At 30.8% G+C, this 9,858-nt stretch overlaps 2 protein-coding genes across 2 annotated transcripts; one reads left to right on the plus strand and one right to left on the minus strand.

The window, feature by feature from the left end:
• Positions 1–5,882: 5,882 nt before the first annotated feature.
• On the minus strand, positions 5,883–7,164 carry LOC134831781 (UDP-GlcNAc:betaGal beta-1,3-N-acetylglucosaminyltransferase-like protein 1). The gene is made up of 3 exons (XM_063845594.1): positions 7,131–7,164; positions 6,713–7,069; positions 5,883–6,658 (listed from the first exon to the last, which is right to left on the minus strand). The coding sequence occupies exons 1-3, from the start codon at positions 7,140–7,142 to the stop codon at positions 5,963–5,965; spliced, it is 1,065 nt and encodes a 354-aa protein (XP_063701664.1). The 5' UTR covers positions 7,143–7,164; the 3' UTR covers positions 5,883–5,962.
• Positions 7,165–7,274: 110 nt separating this feature from the next.
• LOC134831565 (zinc finger protein 883-like) lies at positions 7,275–9,126 on the plus strand. Its single transcript, XM_063845319.1, has 2 exons — positions 7,275–7,420; positions 7,478–9,126. The coding sequence occupies exons 1-2, from the start codon at positions 7,304–7,306 to the stop codon at positions 8,912–8,914; spliced, it is 1,554 nt and encodes a 517-aa protein (XP_063701389.1). The 5' UTR covers positions 7,275–7,303; the 3' UTR covers positions 8,915–9,126.
• Positions 9,127–9,858: the final 732 nt, after the last annotated feature.

Raw genomic sequence — 9,858 nt, forward strand, 5'->3', positions numbered from 1 at the left:
TTTTCAAAATTAAGCTAGATCACGGTTCTCCGTCTCAAAATGAAGGTTTTGATGTTAGAAACAACTTTTGTTTTGGACTTTTTCTAAATTTTGCGTTTTCGATGTACAGGAGCCATTTAAAGATGTTAGCGAAAAAAAATTTAAGTCAAAATCCTTTTATTATGAGCTTAAAAAAAATTTAAGTCATCCTTTTATTATGAGGGCTCACATACCGATTTTTCAAAATTCTAGATCCGGTTCTCCTCAAAATGAAGGTTTTGATGTTAGAAACAACTTTTGTTTTGGACTTTTTCTAAATTTTGCGTTTTCGATTACAGGAGCCATTTAAAGATGTTAAAGCGAAAAAAATTGATTAGCGAAAAAAAATTTAAGTCAAAATCCTTTTATTATGAGGGCTCACATACCGATTTTTCAAAATTAAGCTAGATCACGGTTCTCCGTCTCAAAATGAAGGTTTTGATGTTAGAAACAACTTTTGTTTTGGACTTTTTCTAAATTTTGCGTTTTCGATGTACAGGAGCCATTTAAAGATGTTAGCGAAAAAAATTGATTAAAAAAATTTAAGTCAAAATCCTTTTATTATGAGGGCTCACATACCGATTTTTCAAAATTAAGCTAGATCACGGTTCTCCGTCTCAAAATGAAGGTTTTGATGTTAGAAACAACTTTTGTTTTGGACTTTTTCTAAATTTTGCGTTTTCGATGTACAGGAGCCATTTAAAGATGTTAGCGAAAAAAAATTTAAGTCAAAATCCTTTTATTATGAGGGCTCACATACCGATTTTTCAAAATTAAGCTAGATCACGGTTCTCCGTCTCAAAATGAAGGTTTTGATGTTAGAAACAACTTTTGTTTTGGACTTTTTCTAAATTTTGCGTTTTCGATGTACAGGAGCCATTTAAAGATGTTAGCGAAAAAAAATTTAAGTCAAAATCCTTTTATTATGAGGGCTCACATACCGATTTTTCAAAATTAAGCTAGATCACGGTTCTCCGTCTCAAAATGAAGGTTTTGATGTTAGAAACAACTTTTGTTTTGGACTTTTTCTAAATTTTGCGTTTTCGATGTACAGGAGCCATTTAAAGATGTTAGCGAAAAAAAATTTAAGTCAAAATCCTTTTATTATGAGGGCTCACATACCGATTTTTCAAAATTAAGCTAGATCACGGTTCTCCGTCTCAAAATGAAGGTTTTGATGTTAGAAACAACTTTTGTTTTGGACTTTTTCTAAATTTTGCGTTTTCGATGTACAGGAGCCATTTAAAGATGTTAGCGAAAAAAAATTTAAGTCAAAATCCTTTTATTATGAGGGCTCACATACCGATTTTTCAAAATTAAGCTAGATCACGGTTCTCCGTCTCAAAATGAAGGTTTTGATGTTAGAAACAACTTTTGTTTTGGACTTTTTCTAAATTTTGCGTTTTCGATGTACAGGAGCCATTTAAAGATGTTAGCGAAAAAAAATTTAAGTCAAAATCCTTTTATTATGAGGGCTCACATACCGATTTTTCAAAATTAAGCTAGATCACGGTTCTCCGTCTCAAAATGAAGGTTTTGATGTTAGAAACAACTTTTGTTTTGGACTTTTTCTAAATTTTGCGTTTTCGATGTACAGGAGCCATTTAAAGATGTTAGCGAAAAAAAATTTAAGTCAAAATCCTTTTATTATGAGGGCTCACATACCGATTTTTCAAAATTAAGCTAGATCACGGTTCTCCGTCTCAAAATGAAGGTTTTGATGTTAGAAACAACTTTTGTTTTGGACTTTTTCTAAATTTTGCGTTTTCGATGTACAGGAGCCATTTAAAGATGTTAGCGAAAAAAATTGATTAAAAAAAATTTAAGTCAAAATCCTTTTATTATGAGGGCTCACATACCGATTTTTCAAAATTAAGCTAGATCACGGTTCTCCGTCTCAAAATGAAGGTTTTGATGTTAGAAACAACTTTTGTTTTGGACTTTTTCTAAATTTTGCGTTTTCGATGTACAGGAGCCATTTAAAGATGTTAGCGAAAAAAATTGATTTAAGTCAAAATCCTTTTATTATGAGGGCTCACATACCGATTTTTCAAAATTAAGCTAGATCACGGTTCTCCGTCTCAAAATGAAGGTTTTGATGTTAGAAACAACTTTTGTTTTGGACTTTTTCTAAATTTTGCGTTTTCGATGTACAGGAGCCATTTAAAGATGTTAGCGAAAAAAAATTTAAGTCAAAATCCTTTTATTATGAGGGCTCACATACCGATTTTTCAAAATTAAGCTAGATCACGGTTCTCCGTCTCAAAATGAAGGTTTTGATGTTAGAAACAACTTTTGTTTTGGACTTTTTCTAAATTTTGCGTTTTCGATGTACAGGAGCCATTTAAAGATGTTAGCGAAAAAAAATTTAAGTCAAAATCCTTTTATTATGAGGGCTCACATACCGATTTTTCAAATTTAAGCTAGATCACGGTTCTCCGTCTCAAAATGAAGGTTTTGATGTTAGAAACAACTTTTGTTTTGGACTTTTTCGAAAAAAAATTTAAGTCAAAATCCTTTTATTATGAGGGCTCACATACCATTTTTTCAAAATTAAGCTAGATCACGGTTCTATGTTAGAAACAACTTTTGTTTTGGACTTTTTCTAAATTATGCGTTTTCGATGTAAAGGATCCATTTAAAGATGTTAGCGAAAAAAAATTTAAGTCAAAATCCTTTTATTATGAGGGCTCACATACCGATTTTTCAAAATTAAGCTAGATCACGGTTCTCCGTCTCAAAATGAAGGTTTTGATGTTAGAAACAACTTTTGTTTTGGACTTTTTCTAAATTTTGCGTTTTCGATGTACAGGAGCCATTTAAAGATGTTAGCGAAAAAAAATTTAAGTCAAAATCCTTTTATTATGAGGGCTCACATACCGATTTTTCAAAATTAAGCTAGATCACGGTTCTCCGTCTCAAAATGAAGGTTTTGATGTTAGAAACAACTTTTGTTTTGGACTTTTTCTAAATTTTGCGTTTTCGATGTACAGGAGCCATTTAAAGATGTTAGCGAAAAAAAATTTAAGTCAAAATCCTTTTATTATGAGGGCTCACATACCGATTTTTCAAAATTAAGCTAGATCACGGTTCTCCGTCTCAAAATGAAGGTTTTGATGTTAGAAACAACTTTTGTTTTGGACTTTTTCTAAATTTTGCGTTTTCGATGTACAGGAGCCATTTAAAGATGTTAGCGAAAAAAAATTTAAGTCAAAATCCTTTTATTATGAGGGCTCACATACCGATTTTTCAAAATTAAGCTAGATCACGGTTCTCCGTCTCAAAATGAAGGTTTTGATGTTAGAAACAACTTTTGTTTTGGACTTTTTCTAAATTTTGCGTTTTCGATGAACAGGAGCCATTTAAAGATGTTAGGAAAAAAAATTTAAGTCAAAATCCTTTTATTATGAGGGCTCACATACCGATTTTTCAAAATTAAGCTAGATCACGGTTCTCCGAAGGTTTTGATGTTAGAAACAACTTTTGTTTTGGACTTTTTCTAAATTTTGCGTTTTCGATGTACAGGAGCCATTTAAAGATGTTAGCGAAAAAAAAAAGATGTTAGCGAAAAAAAATTTAAGTCAAAATCCTTTTATTATGAGGGCTCAAATACCAATTTTTCAAAATTAAGCTAGATCACGGTTCTCCGTCTCAAAATGAAGGTTTTGATGTTAGAAACAACTTTTGTTTTGGACTTTTTCTAAATTTTGCGTTTTCGATGTACAGGAGCCATTTAAAGATGTTAAGCTAGATCACGGTTCAAAATCCGTACCGATTTTTCAAAATTAAGCTAGAACGGTTCTTTGAAGGTTTTGGCATTAGAAACAACTTTTGTTTTGGACTTTTTCTAAATTTTGCGTTTTCGATGTACAGGAGCCATTTAAAGATGTTAGCGAAAAAAAATTTAAGTCAAAATCCTTTTATTATGAGGGCTCACATACCGATTTTTCAAAATTAAGCTAGATCACGGTTCTCCGTCTCAAAATGAAGGTTTTGATGTTAGAAACAACTTTTGTTTTGGACTTTTTCTAAATTTTGCGTTTTCGATGTACAGGAGCCATTTAAAGATGTTAGCGAAAAAAAATTTAAGTCAAAATCCTTTTATTATGAGGGCTCACATACCGATTTTTCAAAATTAAGCTAGATCACGGTTCTCCGTCTCAAAATGAAGGTTTTGATGTTAGAAACAACTTTTGTTTTGGACTTTTTCTAAATTTTGCGTTTTCGATGTACAGGAGCCATTTAAAGATGTTACGGTTCTCCGTCTCAAAATGAAATGTTAGAAACAACTTTTGTTTTGGACTTTTTCTAAAATGTACAGGAGCCATTTAAAGATTTTAAGTCAAAATCCTTTTATTATGAGGGCTCACATACCGATTTTTCAAAATTAAGCTAGATCACGGTTCTCCGTCTCAAAATGAAGGTTTTGATGTTAGAAACAACTTTTGTTTTGGACTTTTTCTAAATTTTGCGTTTTCGATGTAGCGAAAATTTTGCGTTTTCGATGTACAGGAGCCATTTAAAGATGTTAGCGAAAAAAAATTTAAGTCAAAATCCTTTTATTATGAGGGCTCACATACCGATTTTTCAAAATTAAGCTAGATCACGGTTCTCCGTCTCAAAATGAAGGTTTTGATGTTAGAAACAACTTTTGTTTTGGACTTTTTCTAAATTTTGCGTTTTCGATGTACAGGAGCCATTTAAAGATGTTAGCGAAAAAAAATTTAAGTCAAAATCCTTTTATTATGAGGGCTCACATACCGATTTTTCAAAATTAAGCTAGATCACGGTTCTCCGTCTCAAAATGAAGGTTTTGATGTTAGAAACAACTTTTGTTTTGGACGTTTTCTAAATTTTGCGTTTCCGATGTACAGGCGAAAAAAGAAATTTTTGAAATTTTGAAAAAAAAAATTAAAAAAAAAAAAAATTTTTTTTTTAAATTTTTCAAAAAAAAAAAAATTTGAAAAAAAAAACAAATTTTGAAAAAAAAATTTTTTGAAGGGCCCCAGATTTTTTTGTTCAAGTCGGGAGATTCTTTGCCTCAATTCGAATTCTTTGGAATGTTTACTGTCGTTTAGCACCTTACCGCCTTTGATTCTGACAATTTTTCGATGTTTTTAGGCCGGCGTTTCACAAAATGGGCCTTTTTTATGCACCAAAAACAAAGTAGTATATGGAACATATACTACAAAAATTAAATAAAAAAGTTTTAATATTTCTTAATTTTTTAAAATTAAAAAAAATGATTTTTTTATAATAAATTCAAGAGATTTTTTTTTTTAAATCAAAGATATTAAAATTCAATTATCATTAGTAAATTATCAGAAAATTAAACTGATTGAACAAAAAAATTCATGATTTCAAAAAAATTTTTTGCATTATTAAAAAATTATTATTTTGTCGTAAAATTATTAAAAATAATTATTAGTGAGTCAAAAAATACGTGAAAATTGTTAAATTTGAGGAAACAATTTCTAAAAAATTTTGTAATTTTGGTCAAGAGTTTTTTTAAATACATTTTTTTCAATTCGTCGAAATCAAAAAATTAATGGCGCAAAATAAAAAAAATTAATATTTAATTCAAAAAAAAAAAAAAAAAATGCTCCATATAATTTTATAATTTTTAAATGAAATTAAAAAAAATATTTTTAGAAATTAAAAATTTTTATTTCTAATTTTTTTTTTAAATTTTTTGAAATGATTTTTTTTTACAAATTTTTAAGTGAATTTAAAAATTAAAATTAAAATTCTTCTAAAAAAATAAATGAAAAAATTTGAAATTTTGATAAAAAAAAATAAAATAAAATGTTTGAGTAAAAAATTATCATTTTCAGAATAAAATAACATAAATTTATATGTTTCATTTTCAAAAATATTTTTTTTTAATAAACGATTCGTAAAACTTCAGACGAAAAAGGTAAAAAATTAATTTTTTTTTATATTTTCAGCTAAACAAAATAAAATCTCTCCCCTCCTCCATGTTCAAGGATGCCAAATTTTCCTCAAATGCCCCATCAGTCAAGTCTAATTTCATGCAAATTATCACAGGAGACGTCACTTCTTTATAACTAACGATCGGAACGTTTCTCAAAGTCTTCCTCAGCTCCGGTTCGTAATGATTAAACGTTGTTCCTATCAACTTTGGATCGACATCACAGAAACTCGTTACTCGATTTTGCCATTCTTTGGGTAACGATCGATAAAACTTCCTTCCTTGACGTCCTGCGTTCCAAATCATGAAGCCTTCTTTCCATTGAGACTTTTCTTTGTCATTAAATTCCGTTTCTATCAACTGCTGCAACCGAATTTTATCGATAGTTTCACTTTTCACACTGAATGACGTCGCTTCCGAATGATATGTGTACTCCAAAAGAGGCTCGTCAACACGATGAAGTTTTCCGCCGACATTCAAATGTTTGAAAAAGAAGATTAAATCTTCAGGAGTGCCCTTGCCATCTTCACAAAAGCCTCCAACGCGATGAAAAACGTCTTTGTGCATGAACCACGTGGGCATTATCAACGTTGGGCCATTCGATGTGTAAATTTGAACGGATAATTTGTCATGCGGGAGATTATTTGCCCATTTTGTGAAACGAAACGTTGAATCTTGAGGCACTCGAGTGAATTTACTGCCAATTATCTACAAGAAAAATTATTTTTTAAAGAAATTTTGGGGAAAAATTAAAAATCTTACGTAGTTATTGCCTAATTGAAGTCCCGCTTCAAGTTGTCTCCGAATCCTATCAGGCATCATAACGTCATCGATGTCTTGAAAACACAACCAATCGCCGTTACATCGCTCAACAGCAACATTTCTTCCATATCCGACACCTTTAGGACTTGAAAAATCACTTTTCACGAGGGTAAGTTCCATATTTTTCGCTTGAAATTTTTCTTTCCATTCAGAAATTTGTCTTGCAGTATCATCTTTACTCGCATCGTCAAACACAACAATTTCAATATCAAACTCCGGAGTAACGTTTTGCTTCAAAATCGACGAGAAACAGGATTCGATCCATTTTGTCCCATTCAAAACTGTGATGATGACACTCTGAAAATACAAAAAATTCATCAAGGTAAGTCGATTTTTAATTAAATTCAATAAAAATTACCACTTTTGTCATGTTTTCATTCAGAAATTGCACAAAAATCCCGAAATTTGTTTTGTTTTCAATTCCCTCGTGACTGACAATTAAAAAATTCTGCGCTTCGGGTGTCTCAAAAGGTAAACAAAGATAACAAAAGAGCTGAAAATGACGAATTAATTAAAATTCATTAGCAAAAAATGGGTTCACCGATAGAATTTGTGGCTCAATGCATCGCTTGTCTCTCGGAGAATGTCGAAAATGTGAAATCAAATCCAAATTTGGCCAAAATTTACGAAGAATTGATCCAGGAACAGGTAATTTTTACGTTTTTAACACGATTTCTCTTTAATTTTTATCTTTCCTCATTTTAGATAACGGAGAAACTTCATGAAAACTCGTATATTTTTTGTATTTCGTGCGAAAATCATCTCAACACATTCCAAAAGTTCAAAGAAACATGCAAAGAATCATGGAAAAAGCTTGCAAATCATTTCGCCGACGATTGGGAACGACAATTGGAGAAGATTTTCTGTGATAGTCCCATGCAACAGGAAATAATTATCGATAATCAGCTAAAAAATGACGACGAGGAAGTATTTTTAGTTGATTCCGACTCAGAAGCGAGCACAATCCCGCCGGAAGAGCCAAACCAGGAGCTCGAAGATGTCACGATGATCAAATTTGAGGCAAAAAGTGATGAAAATGAGAGTTCTTGTATGGAGGAAAGTGATGAAAAGCTCAAAAAACGAAAGAAAACCCATCGAGAATCGCTTGTTACGCGCGGACTTTTGCCAAAACGCGAAAATATTTCAGTCAGTATCTGCAATGTGTGTCATATAAGTTCAAAAGACATCAAAACGCACTACATTACGGCACATACAACGGAAGAACTTGACGAATACATTTGCTCAAATTGCACAATTGTCCATAAAACGCAGGAAAAAATCATTAAGCACATCAAAAATTACCACACGTTCTATTTGAAGCCACGAAAATGCACGTTTTGCGATGCAACGTTCATCGAATCCGGCGAATATCGTCGCCATTTTACCTCCCATCAAATTGATTATTCCAATCACGTTTGTAACATTTGCGGAAAACTCGAAAGAAACAATTCCACGTTGCAAGTTCACATAAATCGCGTGCATAAAGGGTACCATCAGTGTAGACATTGCACGAAAATGTTCGGCGACAGCGAAGAATTCTACAATCATCTGAAATGGGAGATGGAAAAGCGTCAAGCCAAAGAGAAAAATACCGAAATAACGCTCGTTTGCGATATTTGTGGCTTCAAAACCCGCATAAAGGACGAATTGACGCAACATACTGTCGATTTTCACAAAATCCCGAAACGCAAAGAACTTTCGTGCGAAGTTTGTGACAAAAAATTCATCAATTCCGACCATTTGGCGAATCACGTGCGCATTATGCACAAGAAAAAGTACAAATGTACCGAATGTGACTTCCTCTTTGGATCGTTGACAGACATGCGAGATCATTATGAACGCGAGCACGGCGAAAATTCGTCGCCCAGCACGAAACCGATGCCGTTGCAGAAGAAAATGATGAATGCTGAGGTGAAAACGTTCGAATGCAATGTCTGCGATAAGGCCTTTAAGCAACGCATGATGCTGAAAATTCACATGTACAAACATACGGGCTTCAGACCGTTTTATTGCAATCTTTGTAACAGAGGGTTTTACGATAGACCGATGGTTGAAAAACATTTCTTGAAGGAGCATGGCGCAAAAGTGTCGAGAGATTACATCAACAGCGTTTGCAGGAACAAATCAATGGATGAAAGCTAGTTTTTTTTAGTATTTGGAAGTTCCTTGAACTACTTGAAGTGAATTATTGATAAATATTTTAGTCACATGTAGTTTTCTAAGAGTAAATTAAATGTCTTTTGACAGAAATATTTTTAGATTTATACAAAAAAAAGTAGGTTTCAGGTGAAAAATATTAAAGTTTTATAAAAAAAATGACAAAAAAGTTCTTGAATGACAAAAATTAAAAAACATAACCTAACCTAACCTTCCTAACCTTAAAATTAACTATATTTGATAATCTTATCTTTATGAATATATCAATATTAATTATACAAAATTAATTTTAAATTTTAAATGGCAAAATTTTACTTAATTTCATATTTTTATCTAACAATTCTATTTAAATTTTGTTGAAAATTAACTTTTGTGATTCAAAAAACTAAAAAAAAAGAAAGCTTCATAACCTCAAAATGATTTTTTTTTTAAATAATGATCTTTTTGAGGTTATGAATTTGTAAGATTTATTTTTTTTTTTTGTTTTAAATTGTTGAATACTTATTAATTTTTAAAATAAAATAAATTTAAATAAAAATAAGATTTAAATGTTAGAATAAAGATCTTTCTAACCTCAAAAAGATATTTTTTGTTTCTAAAAAGAAATATTTTTTTAAAAAACTGATCATTTTAAGGTTAGAATTTGTTTTTTTTTTGTGTTTTAAAAGTTTATGTTTACCAAAAATGTCGTTCAAAATATTTATTTTAGACAAAAACAAAAAAATAATAAAAAATCTTGCCAATAAAGGTCTTAAAAGATCTTTTGATCAAAAAATTAATCTTTTTGAGGTTAGAATGTAAACATTACTTTTTTGGATCTCCAAGAAACAAAAATGTTAAAATCTAACCTCAAAAGAGTTTTTAAAAATTATATAAAAAAAAATTTGAGGTTATAAAATTTTTAAAAATTTAAAAAATTTTTTTTTTAC

This window comes from Culicoides brevitarsis, chromosome 2 (genome assembly GCF_036172545.1).
Source record: "Culicoides brevitarsis isolate CSIRO-B50_1 chromosome 2, AGI_CSIRO_Cbre_v1, whole genome shotgun sequence".
In the NCBI taxonomy this organism is placed as follows: Eukaryota; Metazoa; Arthropoda; class Insecta; order Diptera; family Ceratopogonidae; genus Culicoides; species Culicoides brevitarsis.